At 43.5% G+C, this 24,063-nt stretch overlaps 4 protein-coding genes across 4 annotated transcripts in view; all 4 read left to right on the forward strand.

Annotated features, from left to right (window-relative positions):
- The window catches only part of LOC310686102 (uncharacterized protein), a gene marked incomplete at its 5' end in the record, with an annotated part of 75,584 nt that extends 65,043 nt beyond the window's left edge, over positions 1-10,541 (forward strand). The window contains 2 exons of the mRNA XM_083459241.1: positions 8,551-8,889; positions 10,384-10,541. Coding sequence (XP_083315367.1) covers positions 8,551-8,889; positions 10,384-10,465 — 421 coding nt within the window. The 3' untranslated portion in view covers positions 10,466-10,541. The remainder of the gene's footprint in view (positions 1-8,550; positions 8,890-10,383) is intronic.
- On the forward strand, positions 1,814-4,439 carry LOC310708733 (disintegrin and metalloproteinase domain-containing protein 20-like). Its single transcript, XM_083507463.1, has one exon. It carries the CDS (start codon positions 1,972-1,974, stop codon positions 4,150-4,152), a length of 2,181 nt encoding a protein of 726 aa, XP_083363589.1. The 5' UTR covers positions 1,814-1,971; the 3' UTR covers positions 4,153-4,439.
- LOC310711024 (disintegrin and metalloproteinase domain-containing protein 21-like) lies at positions 9,365-10,378 on the forward strand (the record flags this gene model as incomplete). Its single annotated transcript, XM_083512450.1, has 1 exon — positions 9,365-10,378. A coding segment is annotated over one exon (1,014 nt), but the record flags the coding sequence as incomplete, so codon positions are not given.
- A 3,437-nt stretch (positions 10,542-13,978) lies between the features above and the next one.
- SYNJ2BP (synaptojanin 2 binding protein) lies at positions 13,979-23,566 on the forward strand. Its single transcript, XM_083510800.1, has 4 exons — positions 13,979-14,211; positions 18,086-18,222; positions 19,711-19,806; positions 21,038-23,566. The coding sequence occupies exons 1-4, from the start codon at positions 14,148-14,150 to the stop codon at positions 21,176-21,178; spliced, it is 438 nt and encodes a 145-aa protein (XP_083366926.1). The 5' UTR covers positions 13,979-14,147; the 3' UTR covers positions 21,179-23,566.
- The last annotated feature ends 497 nt before the right edge of the window (positions 23,567-24,063 follow it).

Below are 24,063 nucleotides of genomic sequence, written 5' to 3' on the forward strand. Positions count from 1 at the left end.
TAGATGTACTATTGATGTGCTGAGAGCTTGGAGATCTGCTAACTCCTGCAGTAAAGACCTGTGCTGTAAGTACTATCAGCCAAGATCACTATAAGTGGGCACTTTCTTCCTGGCTGAAATCTCTACCAAGAAGGAACGTGTTTGAGTCACATCGACATCTGGGATCTCACCTGCATTTACAGTTGGCTGATGGTGCAAAGACCAGAAGTTGCTACAGGAATGATTTGCTGCTGCTTGCTGGTTGGAATACAAATCTGCACCCGTCACTGATTGCCTAAAGTATTTGCAATGCACCCAGATTAACATACTGGAGATATTATATTACAACACTATCAAGTTTATGCATCTTCTTGCAAATTACAAAGGACCCCACATCATGACTGCATCCTTGAATCAACCATGAACAAACAAAGTCAAAGGATTACACTGAAACCTTGGGAGGAGGTGGGCAGTTTTGAACTTTGGGATAACTTTATGGTTTTGTCTATTTTACCAGTCTCTTGTTAATGTGGTTTGCTAAGCTGAATAAATATGGTCATTTGGAGTGGAGATGGAAGAACTGCTATTCAAACATCTTTTGTGGGATTCTAGATTTTACGGAATGAGGGTTTGACCTAGTTCTAAATACAATAGGAAAATAATTCCTAGTTACTGACATAAGGGTTATATCTGCATATTCCCATCTACTTTCAGAATGTTAGTAAATAGTGAAAATGGAGGTCCCCATCAAATACATGCTATGTGCATACCCCAAATCCTGCATGCCCTACATGCCTATGTTTCTACTGTCAGTTTATTGGACTCTCTTCCATTTCTTGGTCCTTTGCTTCTCAACTTCCCATTGCACTTAATTTGCAGGCCCAGTCGCAATGCCTCCCCTCCCAGCATGTGACCAAATTGAGATGTAATAGACCAAACGTGCACAGACAGTGGTTTGGATTAAAAATGGCCACAACTTTATTGATCACAGGTATAGGTGGAATTTTGGCTCAGGCATTGGGTGTATATCCATTCCAGCCTTATAATAAATAATAATAATAAATAATAATTTATTATTTGTACCCTGCCCGTTTGGAGTAGGTTGCCCCAGCCACTCTGGGAAGCCTTCTGCCAGAGGTGCTGGAACATTTTCAGGGTAGTGCCAAAGATTATGGCCTCACCAAGTTGCTGATCTAGGGTCACCGCTGAAAGCTCTATGGCCCATCAGTCTCATTCTTGGCTTCTGGACAGATACATCCACTGAGATCTGTCTAATGGGTAACCCGGAATATGTTCCTGGGTCAGGACAGGGTGATACACCACTTTACCCAAAACCTGAAGACTTGGATTCCACCCAGTGCTTTAATCACTAAAAGTTGTGATGTTTTGCTGTGGGGAAGGCAAAACCTCAAGATGGTCCAGTTCATCTGCAGGCAAGTGCAGAGAGCTCTTTTAAGGTGTTGCTGCCTGGTGCAGGCATGGCAGAAGCCAATGTTTGGCTAGCCAGCAAGGCACTGCCCAACTGGTGGGGCCTCTGATTGGCCCCTTTGAAGCTGGGGTTAAGAAGAGAAGTTCCACCCTGAGAACATGCTGGCTGGGGGAATTCCCAAAACAGTTGACAAACATGCATGAGTTGACAGCCAGGATGGCAGCAGAGAGTGAGGGGCTGCAACTGCTGCCCACTTGAAAAGAGTGAGCACCCATTTCTTCCTGTGTCCCTTTAACCCAGCCATCTCTGCAACGTCTTTCCCTTTCCACCATGTGCTTCCCCATTCTCCATTCTATTCCTTCTCTGATTCTCCAAGCTCCACCTACATTCTAAAGGTAACTGCAATGACTGTTGCTATGGACAGAACCATCCCTTTCTTTGATGGTCTCATAAACAACCACCTTCTCATCTTTCTGGTCTGTTCTCAACTGTGGGAAGCTTTTGGGGCTGGGATAAGAAGCCAAAGCAGGATGCTCTGGAGGTTGCTTTCCCAGTCATAGAAAATGACTAACTACCACACATGGCAACTGGTGCTGATCTTGTTGAATGTTTTGTGTGAGACTGCAGGTCAGAAACCACCACAAGGCTTTATGTATGCCTCTTACGAGGTGACCATCCCAAGAAAACTAGTCCCTAGGTATGGACAAGAACATCATGATGTCACCTACCTACTGCAGATTGAGGGGAAAGGCCATGTAGTGCATCTCATGCAGAACAGGGGCTTTGTCCCTAAACACCTCCCTGTCTTCACTTACAGTAAGGAGGGAGACCTTCAGGTGGACTATCCTTTCATCAGAGATGACTGCTTCTACCGTGGCTTTGTACAAGACAAGCCTTCCTCATGGGTCACCCTCAGCACTTGTTCAGGGGGCCTCAGCGGTCTGCTGCATTTAGAAAATAACACCTATGAAATTCAGCCTGTGCAGAGATCTACTTCTCAACATGTGATGTATAGGTTGGAAGAAATAGAGGGTGCTGCACGTATGACATGTGGGTTAACAGAAGAAGAGCAAAGGCATCAAGAGACCATGATCCAAAAAACAGAGAATATAGTGGCTAGGGGTGCTCCAGAAGGAGGTTGGTGGACACACACCCGTTACGCAGAGGTTGCAATTGTTGTGGATTACGAAAGATATGTGAGAATTGATAGAAATGAAACTGTTGCTGCTATGCGAGTTCTAGATGTCATTCATGTTGCTAATTCATTATATGAGCCACTTGGTGTCGTTGTGACTCTTGTTGGATTGGAGATTTGGTCAGAAAAGAACCTCATTGTGATTGATAACGACATTTACACCCTGCTTTCCAATTTCAATGACTGGAGAACAAACACCCTAAATAAACATCTAGAGAATGATGCTGCTCATTTATTTGTATATAAGGGCTTTGGACGTACGCGAGGATTATCATATTTAGGAACAATCTGTTGGACTGACCGGGCATGTGGTGTTGAATCATATGTTGGTTTTAGTTTGTCTGATTTTTCTAATACATTTACTCATGAATTAGGACATAATCTTGGCATGCAACATGATTCAAAATACTGTACTTGTGAACGACATGCCTGCATTATGGCTGCAGCTCAGGCAAACACTGATAAGTTTAGCAACTGCAGTTATCAGAATTATTTTGAGCTAAGGAACACTCCATGTTTGTTAATCCCACCAGAGCCTGATAAAATGTATAAACTCAAACACTGTGGTAACAAAGTAATGGAAGATGGAGAGCAATGTGACTGTGGTTCACCAGATCAATGCAAGTTGGATCCATGTTGCCAGTCTAACTGCATGCTGCGCCCAGGTGCCACTTGTGCTTTTGGACGGTGTTGTGCTGAGTGTCAGTATCTTCCAGCTCATTATGTCTGCAGACAAGAGGTCAGCAGTTGTGATCTCCCCGAGTATTGCAACGGGACTTCAGAGTGGTGTCCTAAAGATGTTCATGTACAAGATGGCACCCCGTGTAGTGATGGTGTATACTGCTATCATGGAAATTGCACAACTCACAGTGAGCAGTGCAAAATTATCTTTGGCAAGAAAGCAACAGCTGCTTCAAAGGCTTGCTTCAATGAACTGAATGGTCGAGGGGATCGCTTTGGCAACTGTGGCCTTAGACATGGAATTTATAAGAAATGTAATGCTACGAATCTCCTGTGTGGTCGAATCCAATGTGATAATATTGACGAATTACCTTCTTTAGAGGAGCATAACACTATAATTCAAACACAATCTGGAGATAGACAATGCTGGGGTACTGACTACCACAGTGGGATACAAATACTCGATATTGGAGCAGTGAGAGATGGGACTCCTTGTGGCACTGATATGATTTGCATTAATAGGCAGTGCAAGAGTGTATCCCTCTTGAACTATGATTGTCATTTCAAAAAGTGCCACTATAGGGGTATATGCAACACTTACAAACATTGTCATTGTGATTATGGCTGGGCTCCTCCAGATTGTCTCAGTGAAGGCTATGGTGGCAGCATTGATAGTGGACCCCCTCCACCACAGAATATTTTTAGCCCTAATTCCAGCACAGCAGCAATTATAGGAGTAATTATATTTGTTTTTTGTGTTCTTGTTGTTCTGGGTATTTATTTCAGGAAGCACTTGAGAGAAATGTTTGTCAGATTGAGAGAAAGAAAGCATGAGCAAGATATTAAAAAAGAAGAAAGTCCAGACTAAATCACAGAATTGAACAATGCATTGAATGTGCCAAACAGATGTGCATGAAATAATGGACCATATCATGCAGAATGTGGCACCATAGTTAATACACTTATTGGCAATGAGAACTGCTGGGGAACAGACTACCACAGTGGAAGGGTATACCTGATATTGGAGCAGTGAGAGATGGGACTCCTTGTTGCAAGAACATGATGTGTAATAATGTCGAGTGCAAGAGGGCGGTCCCTCTTGAAATATGATTGTAATGTCACAAAGTGCCATTATAGGGGAATATGCAACAACTACCAATATTGTCATTGTGTTTCTGGCTGGGCCCCTCCTGACTGTCTAAACCTGATATTGGAGCATTGAGAGATAGGACTCCTTGTGGCAAGAGCATGATGTATATTAAGGGGAATGCTAGAATGTGCCATTCATGTGTAGATGAAGGTTATTGTGGGAGCATTGACAGTGGCCCTCCTCCACCAAACCAGGACACTGTCATTGCAGGAACTGCTGAAGGAATTGAATTTGTTATTAGCGCTATAGCTGGTGTGTGCCTAGTGATGTGAGGTGAGAATATTCTTGAGAATGAGAATATTCTTGAGAATATTCTCTGCTAGAAAATTATCCAGAGAATATCAGAGAATATTCTCCACAAACTGTAAATTCAAATGTAAGAACCAGTTTTAAAACCCACATTAAAAAAACCTAGTAAATAATAAGTCAAGCTGTGATATTGCCAGTGTAAGTAATGAAAAATGAGTTACATTACTGGGCATTGTGTCACTCATCATTGGCAGTTCTGAAATGTGAGCTACAGAATTTTTAATTTTTAATTTTAGTTTTAAAAATGCTATTCATTTAATTTCATGAGCATTTGAATTCGTATGTATTTCAACTACAGTGGTACCTCAGGTTACATACACTTCAGGTTACAGACTCCGCTAACCCAGAAATAGTGCTTCAGGTTAAGAACTTTGTTTCAGGATGAGAATAGAAATTGTGCTCTGGCGGCACAGCAGCAGCAGGAGGCCCCATTAGCTAAAGTGGTGCTTCAGGTTAAGAACAGTTTCAGGTTAAGTACGGACCTCCAGAATGAATTAAGTACTTAACCCGAGGTACCACTGTATATGTAATGGCCTTTTTTATATTCTGGTGTGACCTTATTCTTAGCAATTCTATACCCTTGGTCATACAGTGTTTTGTTTTGTTTTTTACATAAAGTAGCTTTAATGCTTTATACACTTAAAGTACCTATACAATTATGTGTAACAGCATGTGAAGTGGCCTTGATTTAAACAGTTGACATTTCTATATTTTTATTTATCAAAGAATATGAATTCCCCGCATTGCCCCATTAAATAAAAGTATCTGTAGTTTTTGTTTGCCATCTGAACAAGTTTACCCATAAATAAACATGTATATTAACTAATATCATTTCCAATGCATTAAAATGAATATTCTCCTATTTTAAATGGAAATTCTCTAATATTCTCATTAATTGAGAATATTCTTCAAAAGATTATTCTTTAGAATTTAACATCACTATGTTTGCCTGTGTGTTTATTTGAGATATGGACTGATGCAATACTGGAGAAGACAGGGCAAGAACCCATCCAACTGAACACAATCAGGAAGCAAGTGCACAGCAGATTACTGAACTGAACAATGACAGAATATATAAAAAGTGTGAAAGGGAAATATGCAGATATATTTGACTTTGCAAGTCTTTCATCAGTTCTTAAGAATTGCATTTGGATGTACGGTAATTTGTATTCCTGTCACATCAGTATATGGAAATCTTGTGTTTATCAATAAGAGATAACAAGTGGAGTTCCACAACAAAACATTTCAGCTGATTGCTGATGTATGTGTATGTCATTTGATTGCTTGTAGTTGAGGGTGGGTGAGAGCATAAAATACAGTAGTCAGTGATTTAATCTGGGTCATGTACAACGTATGTTTGATTTCTTTGAAAGGCAACTGGGTACTTAATTTGGTCTAGGAGGAGGTCTGAGAGGGCAATTTAAGTCATTTAGCGTTTGACAAGCAGTTTAGAGGAGGGTCTGAGGTTGGTTAGGATTTCCACTTAAAATCCCCCGCACTTCAGAATGCATCACATATAATTGTTATTAACTTATTCCCTCCTAACACAAACCCAGCTTTCACTGGCATGCAGAATCTTTGTGCTCATTTAGCACACTACCCACACTAGCGTGGGCTGTACTGGTAGGCTATCTCACATGAAACTTGGATGCACATACAAAAAAGGGAGGTATGAGGAGGTCCGGGAAACAAGTAAATGAAAGATAAGTGAGGAAAAGATGGAATTATTTTTAACTGTTTTTTATTTTTCATTATGTAATACTGTGAAAACTTTAATAAATATTTATAAAAAATAAAATAAAAATGAAACTTGGATGCACAGTGGCCTGCCTAAGCCCCCAGAGGTCCTCTTATTTGACTATGGATCATGCCCAATGCCCCTCCCCAACCACAAGAGATGGGAAGCTCAGTTGACTGGGTCCCTGCCAAACTGAACTCTGACCACAACCAATTGACCAGACTAGCCTGTACGTTCAACAAGGGCTGTATTCGACAAAGCAATAAGATGAATGGTTTATTAATACAAAGATTTTGCCTACTGGCCCAAATGTTTGATCCTATCTGAAGACTGTCTTTTTTAAAAAAAGGAATTATTTTTTGATAGGTTTTTCTAGTCATAAATAAATACATATACATTTTAAAGTCTGGGGGAGGCTGAGCTGCTGCAACTTGCACCCAGTATCACTTCTGCTGTATACTCATTACAACCTGCTGCTCCTCACATCCCATATTCTGCTGGTAGAGGTTGCTCCTGTTTATATGCTACATGATTCCTTCAAATCATGTACCAAGAAAACAATGTGTACTCCCAGAATGTTTAGTAATGTGGCTACAGTGTCTTTCTGTAAATGCATACCACACATCTCTGTTACTCCATTGTCAGTTTCTCTGTTTTTTTTATCTGTTGCATCTCATGTTCCTATCACACCTAATTCTTCTTCCTGAAATGCTTTCAGCCAATCATCTTCAGGCAGCTTTCCCTTTCCTTTGCCATTTTCCTCCATTTCGTTCTATCCATCACTGACCAAGCTCCATGCACATTCAAACTATAACCTACTCTCTCACCATTCTGCTCTGTCCTTTACCAAGTTCCACCTACATTCCAATTGTAAAGCTACTAACTCCTTGCAAGGAACAGAATATATTTCCTCATCCGCTGCCCATTCTGCACCAGAATGGGGTGCTCTAGAGGACTTTTTCCTATCAGACAAAGTGTTGATAATGATCCTATGGAGGAGACTCAGTGAGTCCAATGGTCAGACATTGCCTCAGGACTTTAGGCATAGCTCTTACAATGTGATCATCCCAATGAAACTGACCTCCAGATGTGGAAAACAACAACCCCGAGACATTACCTAGCTGCTCAGTTTGAGGGAAAGAGCCATGTGCTGAAGCTCAGGCAAAAGAGGGGCCTTGTCCCTAAAAATGTACCAGTCTTCACTTACACTAAAAAGGGGTCTTTTAACTCCTAAGGTCCCGGGTTTTCCTGGGTGAGAACTTGACCAAGATCTAAATACAAAAAAAAGGGGGGAACCTAGGTACTAACCCATGGGTTATATCCGCATATCCCACACCCTCCAGTCTACTCTCAGAATATTAGTAAAATTCCAAAGAAGGTCCCTTCATCAAATGGATGTTTTGCACCTACCCCAAATCCTGCATGCCATATGTGTGTATTATTACACTGTCAACATATTGAACTATCTCCCATTTCTTGGTCCCCTGCTTCTCAACTTCCCATTGCACTTGCCTCTTCTTCCCATAACCCTTTAACCCAGCTATCTCTATTACACCTTTCCCCTTCCACCATGTGCTTCCCTATTCTCCATTCTATTATTTCTCTGATTCTCCAGGCTCCGCCTACATTCTAAAGGTAACTGCAATGACTGTTGCCAGGGTCAGAATCCTCCCTTTCCTTGTCTAGCTCACATACAACCACCTTCTCATCTTCTTTCGGGTCTGCTCTCAGCTGAGTTGTGGGAGGCTTTTGGGGCTGGGATAGAAAGCTAGAGCAGGGTATTCTGGAGGTTGCTTTCCACTGTCAGGGAAAATGACTAGCCACCATGTGTGGCTGCTAGTGCTGATTTCATTCAATGTTGTGAGTGGGAATGCAGATCAGAAACCACCACAGGGTTTTAGATATGCCTCTTATGAGGTGACCATCCCAAAGAAATTGACCCCTAGATATGGAGAACAAAATCCCCACGATGTCACCTACCTATTGCAAATTGAGGGAAAAGAGCATGTGATTCATCTCAAGCAAAAGAGGGGCTTTGTCCCTAAGCATTTCCCTGTCTTCACTTACAGTAAGGAAGGGGACCTCCAGACGGACTATCCTTTCATAAGAGATGACTGCTTCTACCGTGGCTTTGTCCAAGGCAAGCCTTCCTCTTGGGTTACCCTCAGCACTTGTTCAGGGGGCCTCAGGGGTCTGCTGCACTTAGAAAATGACACCTATGAAATTGAGCCTGTTCAGGGATCTACTACTTCTCAGCACATGGTATATAGGTTGGAAGAAAAGGAGGATACTATCCGTATGAGGTGTGGGGTAACAGAGGAAGAACAACGTCGTCAAGAGGCCATGATCCCAGAGAGAGAGCATTTACCAGCCAAACGTTCTGAAAATGACTGGTGGACAGACTCCAGGTATGTAGAAGTTGCAATTGTGGTGGAACAAAAACTATATATACAGCTTGGGAGAAATCAAACTTTGACCAGTGCACGTGTTCTAGAGATAGTCCATACTGCCAATGCATTCTTTAAGCCTCTTGGTGTTGTTTTGTCGGTAGCTGGCTTGGAGATATGGTCAGAAAAGAACCTCATAGCAATTACTGATAAAATGTCACAATTACTTGAAACTTTCAATACTTGGAGAAAAAACACACTAAATAAACATTTACCTAATGATGCCGCTCACTTATTTGTACATAAGCTGTATGGACAGATAGCTGGATTAGCATTCACAGCAACAATTTGTAGCTCTCACTGGGCATCTGGTGTTGAATCTTATGTGGGTTACAGTGTGTCCTTTTTTGCTGTGCTTTTTGCCCATGAATTAGGACATAATCTTGGCATGCAACATGATGGAACATACTGTACTTGTGAACGAAAATCCTGCATTATGGCTGCTTTTCCAGATGAAGTCGATCAGTTTAGCAATTGCAGTTATAACGATTATTATAAACTAAGGAACTCTAACTGCTTGCTCACTCCACCAACAGCTGGTCAAAAAAATAATCTCAATTATTGTGGCAACGAAATAGTGGAAGATGAAGAGGAATGCGACTGTGGCTCACCAGCTAAGTGTAAGTCAGATCCATGTTGCCAATCTAATTGTAGGCTGAGTCCAGGTGCCACTTGTGCTTTTGGACAGTGCTGCACTAAGTGTCAGTATCTTCCAGCTGGAACTATTTGCAGAGCGAAAACTAGCAACTGTGATCTTCCTGAGTACTGCAACGGGTCATCACAATTGTGTCCTGAAGATGTTTATATGCAAGATGGTGCCCCATGCAATAGTGCTGTACACTGTTATCATGGGAATTGCGCTACTCACAGTGAGCAGTGCAAAATGATCTTTGGCAAGAAAGCATCAGCTGCTTCAGACAATTGCTTCAAAGTAATGAATGCTCGTGGTGATCGCTTTGGCAACTGTGGCCTGGGACTTGGAACTTACAAGAAATGTAATGCTGAGAATGTCCTGTGTGGGCAAATCCAGTGCACTAACGTGCAGACACTTCCCTCTTTGGTGGAACACCGCACCATAATTCAAACCTTAATTGGCAGTACCCAATGCTGGGGTGCAGATTACCACTTTGGAATGGATATAATCGATACTGCAGCAGTGAGAGATGGCACCCCTTGTGGGACTGGCATGTTGTGCATTAGTAGGGAATGCAAGAGCATGTCCCTCTTGAAGTATGATTGTAATGTGTCAAAGTGCCATAATCGGGGGAAATGCAACAACCACAAACATTGTCATTGTGATTATGGCTGGGCTCCTCCTGACTGTCTCAATAAAGGCTATGGTGGCAGCATTGACAGTGGACCAGCTCCACAAGGCATGAGTGGTACCGTGATAGCAATTATTGTAGGAACTGCATTTGTCATTTTTGCTGCTATTGGCCTGACTTTGTTTTACAGGACTATACTGCTATATCACTTAAGAAGACTGATTTCAAGAATCCATCCAATAGAATCAATGCAGGAAGTAAGCACACAGTAGATCAGAGAAGTGAACAATGCACTCGCTATATCAAAAACTGAGAAAGGAAATTAAGTAGAGTAATATGCAAAACATATATTTGTCTGTAAGGTTTTCATTAGCATTTTTAAACTGATCTTCGATGTAATTTATCTCCAGATAAAATATTGCACTCACTGAAAAAAACCCACAATATGTATATATGTGTGCATATACATATACACATAAACACTTTCAAAGCTCTCTGTAACACCAATGTTGTTGTTTTTTTAAAAAAACCATGATAATGAATGACATAAAATAAGAACATAGGAAGTTGCCTTGTATTGAGTCAGACCTTTGGTCCATCTAACTCAGTATTGTCTACACCAGGAACAGGCAAACTTGGCCCTCCAGATGTTTTGGGACTACAACTCCCATCATCCCTGACCACTGGTCCTGTTAGCTAGGGATGATGTGAGTTGTAGTTCCAAAACATCTGGAAGGCCAAGTTTGCCTATGCCTGGTCTACACTGACTGATAGTCTCCAGGATTTCAGACTGAGGTCTCTCCTAGCCTTACCTGGAAGTGTTAGGGATTGAACCTGAGACATTATGCATACAAAGCAGATGTTCTACCACTGACCTAGGGTTCTTCACCATTATTGGGCAAAGAGATAGCTCAGTCAGTAGAGCATTGGATTCTTAATCTCAGGGCTGTGGGTTTGAGCCCTATGTTGGGCAAAATACTCCTGCATTACAAGGGGTTGAACTAAATGACCCTCGTGGTCCCATCCAACTCTACAATTCTACGAGATTTGGTCAACAATAAAATTACATTGAGAAAACAAATACATCATAAATGAATAGATCAGATTAGTACATCAACATTGCTGGTTCGACCTTCAGGGAAAGCCTGAGTGGAAAGATAAGCTTTAAGCAGGCACCTAAATGCCACTAGTACAGGAATCTTCTTGATGTTCACTGGAAGCATATTGCAATGGGCAGGTGCCAAATCACTAAAAGCCCTGCTATTAATGAACCTAAAACAAACTTGGGAGCAAACGGTACTACCAGGAGTATCTCTCCTGAAAATGAAGTGACCACCAGCAGCATACAAGTGGTAAGGCATTCTTAGAAGTAGCGTGATGCCAAGCTGTTCAAGGCTTTATATACTAACAGCAAGACATTAAACTTGACTCAGTAGCATACTGGCAGTCAGTGCAGCTCTTTCAGTTAGGTGTTATATGCATGGCTGGCCCATCCATGAGGTGGGGGTGAAGCAGCAGCTTCAGGCAGCTGAAGCCCCCAAGGTGCTGTCCCTGCAGGCACCCCATCCACTCCGATGGACAAAATCTCATGAGATCCCATTGAGCTAAGATATTGGCACCACAGCTGGCGGAGGTGGGTGGAGAAGAGGCAGTGCTGGCAGCAATGCGGGCAACACGGCACCATTTCACCTCAAGTGGCAAAATGGGATGCACCACCCCTACTAATATGTTATTAGTAGAGCACCCCTTTCAACAGCCTTGCTGCTACATTCTGCACTAAGCTGCAGCTTCTATATCAGCTTTAAGGGCAGCCCCAGAGGGAGCATATTGCAGTAACCCTATCTGGAGGTAACCATTAACTAGACTAGTATGGTTTCACTATCCAGTAACAGCTATAGCAGACACACCAGCTGAAGCTGGCAGAAGGCACTCCTAGTCACTGAAGCAACTTGGATATCCAGTAACAAAGATGGTGCACCCCCAAGTTACATACCTGTTGCTATGAAGGGACTACAACTCCATCCTTAACAAGCAAGCAATCTTGTTCAGCTCTGTTTATAGACCTTCTTCCAGTCCACCACTGCTCCCAGGCACCACTGTGCCCAGTTCCTGCATGACAACACAAGATTTAAGATGCCATGGAGAAACAGTGGAATGCAGAATAGCATTTAGTGAATGTTCTTGAGCAACAGAATGTTGTCTCTCCCTGCTCCCGCTCCCCCAGTGTGCCCCAATCTGTTCTAGAGTTCCCTCAACTCTCTGGAGCAGATTTTGGGAGGCCATACAGGGGGAGGATGGGGGAAGTCATGCCACACAGGCAGCTATCCTTACACTGATTGGACATAGTAATTGAATACTGCCCATAGATTTGAGTGTCATCAGCATCCTGAAGACCCATGTTCCAAATCCCCCAATGACTACTCTGACCTCACTCTTCACAAAGTGAAGTAACCTCCATAACACTGTGTAACACTTCATGTATTGGATGAAGTGGACAGTAATCCACGAAAGTTTATGCCATAATAAATATATTCATCTTTATAGTGCCAGAAGGCTTTGCTTTTTCAGCAAAACAGGAAAATGAAAATGAAGGCTAAGCTTTTTGTAACAGAAAAGAAAGGATTTTTAATGATAATATGTTTACAATTGATTTTTCAACCTAAAATCAGTACACACACACACACCTTTTACCTTCCTCTTTCATACAACACAATGTGAATCAAACAAACCAGAAGTGATAAGGTAACCATACCATTAACAGTGGTATAACATATGCCTACTCAAAAGAAATTCACACTGGATTTAATGGGACTTACTCCTACGTAAATAGATCTAGGATTGTAGTCTACCAGTGACATCTTCATACAGCTACCATAGCTTCCCATTCCTCCAGAATACAGCAAAAAACCAAAACAAAATCCTTGCATTTTACCATTGGCAGAGGGCTCAGGGTATCAGTTTTCCTCGTAGGGGTTCCTCTAACAATCTCCGTCACGACCTCGGGTCGCTCCAGCCGTTTTTGTCACGGCTCCTGGAACCACGAAGCTCTTCAAGCCGTTTCCCTCAGAGCTGAGAGATCTAGACTTCTCTCCCTCGCTTGCTGTGATCCACAGGACAGGATTTCTCCCCTGCCTCAAGAGTGCCAGCCTGCTCCCTCCAAGCCTCAGCTGGTCCAAGTCCTCCCCCAAGCGGTGGTTTAGTAGCCAGGGAGCCGAGACGTCCAAAGTTTGCATGCTGCGTTTCATGCGTAAAATAAAAGAATAAAATTGACGAGGGGCTGATGGATGAGGCGAACTCCCTGGCCTGTGCTGCTTCTGCTCTGCCCACCCCTCCTGGCGCGCACGTCTCCTGGCGTGGGACCGCTTTGGGTTTTATGTATAACATTTGGGATTTAGATGATGGAAGTGGCGTCCCGTTTTTGAAAAATAGGCGCAATTCCTCATAGACGATGAACCTGAAGCCCTCTCCTTACTACTTGCAAACAGTACTGCCTAAAATGTTGCCGCTACTGACTGACTTTATATTTTGTGAGATGGCGGTCTAAATCATTATTGTTAATTAGTATTAATGGTTATTATTGATTATTATTCATACCACCGCCCTTATATTTCGTGAGAGGGCGGCTTACAACATAATATAAATACTTCCATAAATAATAAACGAACGAGACCCTCAGGACTCCGGAAACGACACGTCTCTCCACCCGCTCCCCGCACCTGAGGAAGCGACTGTCTGGCGGGGAAGGGCAAGTTGCCAAAGCCCTTGAGGACTACGAGTCCCAGAATCCTCAGCGGCCGCCTTCCTTTCCTCCTGTCGTGAGGCTGCTAAAACTGAAAGTGCTGCCGCCGCTGTTGCTGCTGCTGCGGCAGCCGCCGCTTTGGTCCGGTTGTTTCACCTTCAAACGCGCGGAGAAGGGGCGGCCGGGCGGGAGGCAGCGCCGCTGAGGAGCAAAGCATGAACGGGGGAGTGGATTACCTCCTCTCCGAGGAAGTGATCGATCTCACCAGAGGACCTTCAGGTACAACTCCAGAGTGGGGGTGGGGTGGGGAGAGGGCGGCCGCCGCGTGGGCTTGGATCGCTGCCTTTCGCTTCCGAGATTTGACCCGGCCAACTTCCCCGAGCGCCGAGCAATCACCAACTTTCGGATCTGGGTCCTGACTCTTGAGGTAGTAGGAAAGCGCCCGGCTGAGGCCTGTATACTTTTTGTCCTTGCGAAGGCGCTTATACAGAACTTCACTGCGTGGGCGAGAGGACGCCTCTGTTTGGAAATGTTAATAATAGACTGTGCCGACTCGGTGCAGCTTTTTCGGCCTCTCTCTCCCCGCACCCCTTGCAGCACGAGAGAGAACGGTTCCCACGGCATTGCAATCTGGCTCACATCACATTGCCTACCATTTTAGGTCGCTACATCACATGCTTACCATTTTGAGTTGTTATATAGTTACTGGATCGAAGGCTTTAAACTTAACCTTCGGCCTCACTCAGAATTGCATTGATTTCTTAATAGGGCAAGCACATTTTTGTTTTTCTGAGAATATATTTGAGGCAAACTGCATGTATTTGCAGGTGCAGTGGAACTCTGTATGATCTACTCATACACACCAACAGCAGAATGCAAGACTGAGATTGCAGTCCTGTGCACACTTCCCTTGTACTAAGTTCCCTTGAATGCAAGGGAGCTTCTGAATTTGAACATAAGAAGAGCCTCCTGGATCAGGCCAAGGGCCCATCTAGTCATAGAATCATAGAATAGAATCATAGAGTTGGAAGAGACCACAAGGGCCATCGAGTCCAACCCCCTGCCAAGCAGGAAACACCATCAGAGCACTCCTGACATATGGTTGTCAAGCCTCTGCTTAAAGACCTCCAAAGTAGGAGACTCCACCACACTCCTTGGCAGCAAATTCCACTGTCGAACAGCTCTTACTGTCAGGAAGTTCTTCCTAATGTTTAGGTGGATTCTTCTTTCTTGTAGTTTGGATCCATTGCTCCGTGTCCACTTCCCTGGAACAGCAGAAAACAACCTTTCTCCCTCCTCTATGTGACATCCTTTTATATATTTGAACATGGCTATCATATCACCCCTTAACCTCCTCTTCTCCAGGCTAAACATGCCCAGCTCCCTTAGCCGTTCCTCATAAGGCATCGTTTCCAGGCCTTTGACCATTTTGGTTGCCCTCCTCTGGACACGTTCCAGTTTGTCAGTGTCCTCCTTGAATTGTGGTGCCCAGAACTGGACAGAGTACTCCAGGTGAGGTCTGACCAGAGCAGAATACTGTGGCACTATTACTTCCCTTGATGTAATAGTGCCACTGTATTCTGCTCTGGTCAGACCTCAGTCCAGCAGCCTGTCCTCATAGTGGCTAACCAGATACCTGTGGAAAACCAGCAAGCAGGATTCAGTCACAAGAGCAGAGCACTCACCCCTCCTATATACACAGATGTATAGGCTTCCACTTGCTGCACGATAGAAGAGTGAGATAGAGCTGTTGCAGAAAGAAAGGAACTGCCCATATCCTATCATATTTGCTACAGTTCAGAATTTGCCCCAAATTAAAGCTCATAATTCCTCCTTTGAATACTAAGATTCATACAGTACAGGCTACCTTTTCACAACTTTGGTTCATTTTGATTGCTTTCTAATTTAGCGTATTTGACAATTTCATATCATGTGGCCTTGATTATTTCCTTTTAACATTGCCCGATGGACTAATCCCAATGCTAATATGAATTGTGACCTGTGCTAATGGCATTCTCCAGTAGAAGAGTAGAATCTGGGTGTACTCATCACTCTCTGGCTCAAAATGATTCCTATTAACATCACAAAATATCTTACCCTGCCATTGCCATAGTCAAAAGGCAAGCCTCTTTTTAACCAGGATTTGCAAATCCTGCTTTCAAATTTTGATTAAAGTTGGAACCTTGGTTTAGACATTGGGTGCGGATGGAAAAGGTGAAGCACATTATGGCTGACTGGGAAGGGAGGGAGCATTTGAGCCTGCTGCTGACTTTTGTGTTTAAAAGATTGGCAGCATCTGGAATGGAATCTGGGATTTGAGAACAGTTTCAGGTTAAGAGCGGACCTCCAGAACGAATTAAGTTCTTAACCCAAGGTACCACTGTACTAGTGGTTGCAGACTGGATTTGCACCCCACTTACCCCTCTCATTGTCAACTCTTCTTTGTAGAATCTCCTGAATACTTTTCTGTAGAAATTTGGCTTTCTTGATTGCCTGTCCTTTGCTGCCTGGAAAAGTGAGATGGCATGAATAATGAACTCTAGGCTAGTAGGATTCAACTGTTTCAGGGCCAGGACTATGCCTCAACATGGGGCTTTTCTTCCTTCCTTCCATATATATCCTTCGCTCTTTAAAGTGACCAGAAGCAAAGGCAGCAGGGCTGCCGTATTTTTGACAGCTGTATAAAAGAGGGGATTTTTTTGTGTGGGCACAGCTTGACATGCAAGAGTGAAGATACCAAAATATTTTCTTTGACACATATATAATAGGTGAAGGAAATCTGTCACCTGTATCTGGTCACAATTTCTCACCACAACCATCATTCCCCTTTAAAATTAACAAAGTGGAGCCACTGATGTGACCGACCATAGACTGGGCCCCAATCCACTCACTTTACTCTCTGACCCTGAAATGCTGCTTGTTGCTCACAAGCAATTTCTCACTAACAGTCCAAATTTGGTCTAGCCAAACCTCCCCCAACTGGGTGCCCTCCAATATTTTTTGGCTACAAGTGCTGTTAGCCACAGCCAGCATCTCTGGTAGTTGGGGATGATGGAAGTTGTAGTCCAAGGCATCTGCTTGGGGAAGGCTGGCCTAGCCTGCTAAAATTCTTAGCAACTGACAAGGCAACCTGCATCAGAACTATTTGATCTTGCACAATCCTCATAGGATTATGCCATTTTCTAGTACAGATGAAGGATCACATGTTTGAACACCTTGTATCATCATCATCATTATCTGCACATGAGCAGAGAAGATTTAATCCTAGCCTTTCTTCTTCCCATGCTCAGAAGGCATTTGAGCCGAGGGAGCAGTCACACATGGAATCTACCACTTGAGAAAACAGAGCATGAAGTTCTGGGACCATGTAGTGTGCTTTTCTTCTTGGATGAGCCTCAGGATATAAAAACAGTAAACAAGGGGCAGAAAAGTGATTTAAACATTACTCTTGATTTTGTGTATATATGTTGATAAATGCACAATTCATTTTTTTGTCTTGCAAAAAAAATTGCAGCTAGATATTCTGTCATCACGCCCATAACCTAGCTTTAAGGGGGCATTAGGTGAATAGCTAATACAGTGGTACTTCAGGTTGAGAACTTAATTCGTTATGGAGGTCAGTTCTTAACTGGAAGCACCACTTTAGCTAATGGGGCCTCCTGCTGTCGCTGCGCCACCACTGCACGATTTCTGTTCTCATCCTGAAGCAAAGTTATTAACCCGAGGTAATATTTCTGGGTTAGCGGAGTCTGTAACCTGAAGCGTATGTAACCCGAGGTACCACTGTATATTTGAGTTTCTAACACTGGCTTTGTCTGATTAAGGTATGTGAAATGTACAAATTCAATTTTACATAAGGAGACATTTGCCTGACCTCATTCTTATGTGAAGATCGTGTATCCAGAAAGAAGGCCCTAAAACTATTGTAATTTCAGGCTTCTTTCCAAACCGTGTTACTTAACATTAAAGTGAAAAATATGCTTTTACTAGAATTGGTTTTTGGTTTTTTAAAAAAATATAGCATTGGCCTCGATCCCAGCTTTTGGCGTAGAGTTTTACTGGCATAGAAGGATGGCCTCAGTTGGGTATTTTGGGTGCCTGGCTTATTGCTAGTCCTGGTTCTTATTTCTGCCTACCTTGTTCTTGTTCTTAGGTTTGGGGTTTAATATAGTCGGTGGAACAGACCAGCAGTACATCTCCAATGACACGGGCATCTACGTTAGTCGAATCAAAGAAGACGGAGCTGCCGCCCTTGATGGACGCCTGCAGGAGGGGGACAAAGTTTTAGCAGTAAGTAGTTTAGGCCCCTCCACAGAAATGGTTTCAGGCTCCACAGAAATGGTTTCAGGTTCCTCCTGCCTGAGAGCTGCTTGTTTCTGCAGTGAAAGGAAGGGAGCTTCCGGGTAAGATACTGATGCTGTTCCTCCACCTTTCTAGAAGTTTGGACTGTTTGCCTCTGTGGGAAAAGAAACCTTACTGATATCTTCCAAGTTTTCTCCCCCCCTCCCCAGCTGAAATTTAAAGTAGCAAATATTGCCTCACAGTAAAGGCTCTGTTGCACATTGAAAATGTAATATGTACTCACTGATGCCCTTAGGTCATCACACATCATTTTTCATTATGTGAGCCATATAAAAATGCGCTGTAAAGAGCCACAGATTTCCCTAGTGTGTTTCTAGAGTATGCATTGCTCTCGGTTTGAAGCCACTGTTTAACTTATGCTGCTCCATTCATGTATGTGGTGTTTTCAAGAGTAAGACAAGGAAATAAGACAAGAGTCCCTGCTCTAAGAAGCTCACAAATCTAATTCCTCACATTGGTGCATGCTGGGAAACAGAAGGAGAAGCGAGGTGACCAGGGATGCAAAAATGCAGTGTGAGAACCAAGTTTCACTGGTTGAGGGTGGAATTTCCCTGCCCCAAATCTCGTTCTATTTGTCAACTTATTATTATTTTTGCTTCACATGAAAATTGTCTTCAGGGCATCACAGTGTGCATGCAGTTGTGAGGGTGGGGAGATATGTAACCACGTTTCTCATAGCTCTGGACTCTGGAAATGGGCATGTGCTAACATTTAATATTTACATTGGCTGTATTTTTATTGAGCCCTCCTTCTAAATATTACTCTTGATTTTAAGTAGAAATACTCATTTATAAGCAACTTTCTTTGGGAGGCAGTGATGTGGCTATGTAGACATCCCTACTGCTTTGATTTGTTTTCGTCTAAGCCCATGTGGTTGGATACTAAGGCTTTCCTGCGCCTCAGTTTATGTGTGTGTGTCTGCCCCATCCAACCCTTCTGTTCTCACCTGGAAAATAGGTGACCTATGACAAATCCACAGCATCTAACAAAAAGAAGGTACACTTAGGCTGGGATAGTAATTGATTCAAATTGGATTTGTTTAGAGGTACTTGTCGGAATACTATCATATTGTGCTGTTTATTTTACAGTGCAGTACTTAAAACAGATAGGAATTCTTAATTGTTCTCAATGAGATTTATCCCAAGTAACGTACACTTACTGCTGAACACGTAAAGCTTTCCAATGCCAGCGTGATTTCACAAGCTTGGGTGTTTGCCTATAGTTAAGAAGTTATGGATTTTCTGTTTCAAGAATATATGGAGAATCCTGGCCGTTTCACTGCCTGTTCCCAAAATGTAAAAGGGTGTGAAGCCCTTTGAACACTTACACACTGTGTCAATGCTATGTACAATCCAGCATCTAACCTGGCTTGTCTGTGTATGCCTAATTTGTTGTTTTAAAATGGTTTTTTCTCAGGTTAATGGCAAGGAGCTGAAGAACATGCTGCACCAGCACGTTGTGGATCTGTTCAGGACTGCGGGCGATAAAGTATCACTAAAGGTTCAACATAGGGTGTGTATTATTTTGTTTCTTGGAACTTACCGCTATAGCTTGAAAGGTTATGCCCTGCCAACTGCTGCTTCTGAGGTAATCCATGAAGGTGAGGAGCCTTAAGAAGATGGGGGGCAGAAAGAGTTCCTATCTGGCTGTACATATATTTTAAACATGAAACTTTTCAATCCCTGTGTTACTCGCGGTGCCCTTTTTTCTGGTGTTCTTCCACCCACTGGAAAGATTTTGGATTGTGTAGTCTCAAGGCAAATGAGGTCACTACTTTGCTGAAGCTAAGCAGGTCTGGGTTTAGTCAGTATCTGGATGGGAACCTGAGAAGCCAGTGGCTGCCACCCTGAGTTTAATGATGGAAGGAAGTCGGTCTATAAATGTAATAAGCTAAACAAATATTTGTTGTTGGTATGCCCCCATGGCAGTGTTGGGGAGCCTGCAGGGCTAATCCGTCCCACCAGGTGGCCTCATTTGACCTGCCAAGCCATATTGGCCAAGCCACGTCCTCCTGCCCCACACCTGACTTCATATATAACATGAGGTGAGGGGAAGGTAAAGATGTGGCTGCGTCTAAAAAGGGTTTGCAAGCACCTGTTAGGCAGCACCTACAAAGCCCTGTGCTGCAGTGTGATGTGTCTTCAAGAGTGTCTCTCAGTTCTCTTGTTTCCGAACACTGTAAATGATTGCTGTTGCCACACACATGTGGTCACCTTCAGAATAAATCTCACTCAACATGTGACATGCCGAAGGTAAAATCCTCTCCTTGATTACTGTAGCATGGAAAAAGATTTTCCAGCATCGGCATCATAATTATAAAAAAAGTCTCTCTTGTCCCAAGCAGGATATGATCCAAAGTTTGAGGTTGAAGGTGGTTGGTGGGCTTTGTGGGAAAAGTGGCTGTTGAGGAAGGCATCTGCAGTCTGCCTTCAACAATGACAAGAAGCCATTCTCTAGAGGTGGGAGACTTTATGACTTATCTCAAGCATAATGTGGAGGCTAGATTTGGCGAAGGTAGGACATTGAAAATAAAAAAGAAAGTTCGGGCAGTCTCATTCTTGTGCAAAGAGCACAAGCCGTCTAGTATTTGTCAAATACTAACTTGGAGCAGAATCTTCCTCCGGTTTCCCGACTTGAGGGTCTTGCTCCTGCTTGGCTTGAGAAGTATGTGACCCTTAGAAATTGCTTGAGGTTTCTTGCTCTGGCTTGGTTGTCCTCAATGCTGCTCTCCTTCCTGTTTCAGCTGCTGCCCCAGAACGGTCCCTCAAGCCACCGAGGGGACGGAGACCCAGGAGGCCTTCCTTTGGCGGTTATCTTAGTGCCGGGGCTGGCCATAGCAGCGGCTGCCGTGTGGGCCTTCGTGAGATATCGGCAACGGGTGTGACTTGACACCACTTCTTCTGGAAGACCCACAGATCTACAAAATAATTTAAAGAGAGCAAATCAACAATCTTATTCTGGACTGGCATGGGGGAGGGAAGGAGAGAATCATTGCCTGATGTAAAGTTGCTGCTGCTTGTGATGTTGCGTATTTCATGTATATGGAGGTATGGTGATTGTTTCTGGACTTGGGATGTCCCACTAGACGGGTTCTGCTGAAGTTGGCATGATCGCCTTCTGATATTTCTTTTTCTTTTTTTGTCCCCTGAATGTTTTTGAAATGTGGGCTGTGATGCACAAGATCTATACAGTGAGCGTCTCGTGACCAGAGAGGGCTTTTATCATCCTTCTACTGCCTCTTGACAAGCTGCTTCTGTAACTTGGGCAAAACTTCTGGAGAAGTTGCGAGCCCAGCTGTGGTATGGTGGTTCTGTGGGGAGTCAAAATGCCTTGGAACAGGCAGCAGCTTCTGCTAGCCTGTTCAAAGAGCCTCTCTGGATTACAGATGCAGCATCTAAGTGGGCTGTTTTTGGTTTTTTGGTAAATGAAATTTTATTTTTAGAATTTCCCCTTTTTTCTTTCAAGTTTTCTCACAACCCATACACATGCCCCTTGGACTGGGAGAGGAATGTATATAATGGTTGTGGTGGGCAGACTATTCTTTTAAAGGTATGCCTTAGAGAAGGATATTGAGTTTAGTCTAAGGCTTTTTAGACTAAAGTTCCCACTTCAGGTGGATTGCTGGTACAAAATAAGCCATAAGTGTGGGGATTGCCCTGAAAGGGCAGGAGGTGGCCTTGCTTAACAGGGCCATGTGGGGAAGGGAATGAGGTGCCAGCCACAGAGGCTGCTTAGGTTTTGTTCATGGGCTTGGAAATACATTCCATTGAAATTGGTGGGGTTGACTCCCAAGTAAGTACATGCATAGGATTACAATACAAGGAAAAGGTTCAATTGAGATGTAACAGGAAGCCCTAGTTGCAATGAGGGATCGTGCTCAGCTTCTTGAGAAGAAGCAGGAATCCATTGGGGTGAAAAAAGCATGAAATATTAAGTAAGCCTTCCCCAAACTGGTGCACTCCAGATGCTAGTAGGACTACAACTCCCATCATCCTTGACCATGCCGTCTCAGGGTGATGGGAGTTGGAGTCCAGCAACATCTGGAGGGCATCAAGTTGGGGAAGTGCATTAAGGCAAAGCAAAACTTGGGGGGGGGGGTCTAATCAAAGAGTGCAGCTTTCCGTTTATGGAAAGCTATATTGGGGTAGAATATTCATTTTCCCTGTGATACTTCTCTGCCAAAGTGGATGCACCTTCATGAGGGGTGTTGTTTGTCTACCCAACACTACTCTTTATGGAGAAGAACTGAGTGATGTGGCTTCTAGGAAGCGTAGCGATAGCTAATATTTACTCGGGAGAATTAATTTGGTGACACGTTTACTTTGGAGAAACAAAGCTAGCCTTGCCCACTCTGATTGTACATCTGCCCAGGAGATGCCTGTGCTACCGATTTCATGCTTCCGGCCAAGTCAGCCTTGGGGCAGGGGAGGAGAAAGTTCAGCTAACTGTCACTGGGCTGTCATGGTACAACTAGGTGTGTCGAACTAAACTTACCTTTCTGCCTTGAACAGTTTGGGCAGGAAGATCAATGCTTGAGCTGAAGATCAACGACTGCAAACCCCAGAGGACAGTGTGCGTCATACTGCATCCTTATTAACCCAGTTCATCCATCATGGTTTTTGACACCTTTAGGAAGTAGGAAAATATTATGCATGGCCCCATTGCATTTCCTTGCCTTTGCTTAAGCAGTGATTGTATGAGTATTATAGTCAACTGACAGCTAACCTTGCAATGATCTGGGGAAAATTCAGTGTTCATTTCAGAAGGACAAAAGCTGTAATCCTAAGCACAGTTACTAGGAAGTCAATCCAATGGAACTCTGGAGATTCCTTCTAAGAAATCATGTTTTGGGTTGAGAGATCAAATTAGTTCCCCCGGTCCTGGAGTACTGAGTGTCTCTTTCAAGTAATGAACATTGCATGTTCATGCCACACATCATCTGACTGAAGAGCCTGAATAGATTCCTATAAATGCCCAGTACAGTTTTTGAGCCATAATCTGTGGGCCTTGCTGCGACGAACCAATTTTTTTAATAGAGGTGTTCAGTGATGTTGAGATGGGACGCAAAGGAAAGGCAGCAACAACTTCACTTTCAAGACAATTAACCTTCCCACGTGGATTGCATTTTACTGTTCGATGGCTTGAGCAGCATCCGTTTCACGTTTCTTTGAGCGAATGTGTTTCCTGTACTTTGCAAAAGAACGTTGATGTGAGAGATCTGTATGATGCCAAAAAAAAATCACATATGCAATATATATATTGAGACTATAAATTGTAGTCTTACAGTGCTTTGCTTTCCTAATCTCTTAGCTTTTCTTTACAGGATTTTGAGGAAATGCTTGAGGTGTTTGTCATGACTGGTGCTTGGCTAGTGTAGAGCCCCCCACCCCTTTCCTGAACTTGAAAGAAGGGCTATAGCTTGGTGGTAGACCATCTACTTTGCATGGAGAAGGTCCCATGTTCAGTCCCTGGCATCTCCAGGTGGAGCTGGAAGAGACTTCTGAAAATCCTGGAGAGCTGCGGCCAGTCAGTGTTGACAATGCTGAGCCTTATGAACCAGTGGTCTGACTTCCTAGGGAAACTGGTTCCAGCAACCAGAACTTAGGTAAAGGTACCCCTGCCCGTACGGGCCAGTCGTGTCCGACTTTAGGGTTGTGCGCTCATCTCACTTAAGAGGCCGGGGGCCAGCGCTGTCCGCAGACACTTCCGGGTCACGTGGCCAGCGTGACAAAGCTGCTCTGGCGAGCCTGCACCAGCGCAGCACATGGA

This window comes from Podarcis liolepis, assembly GCF_965112155.1.
Source record: "Podarcis liolepis genome assembly, chromosome: 1".
NCBI lineage: Eukaryota > Metazoa > Chordata > Lepidosauria > Squamata > Lacertidae > Podarcis > Podarcis liolepis.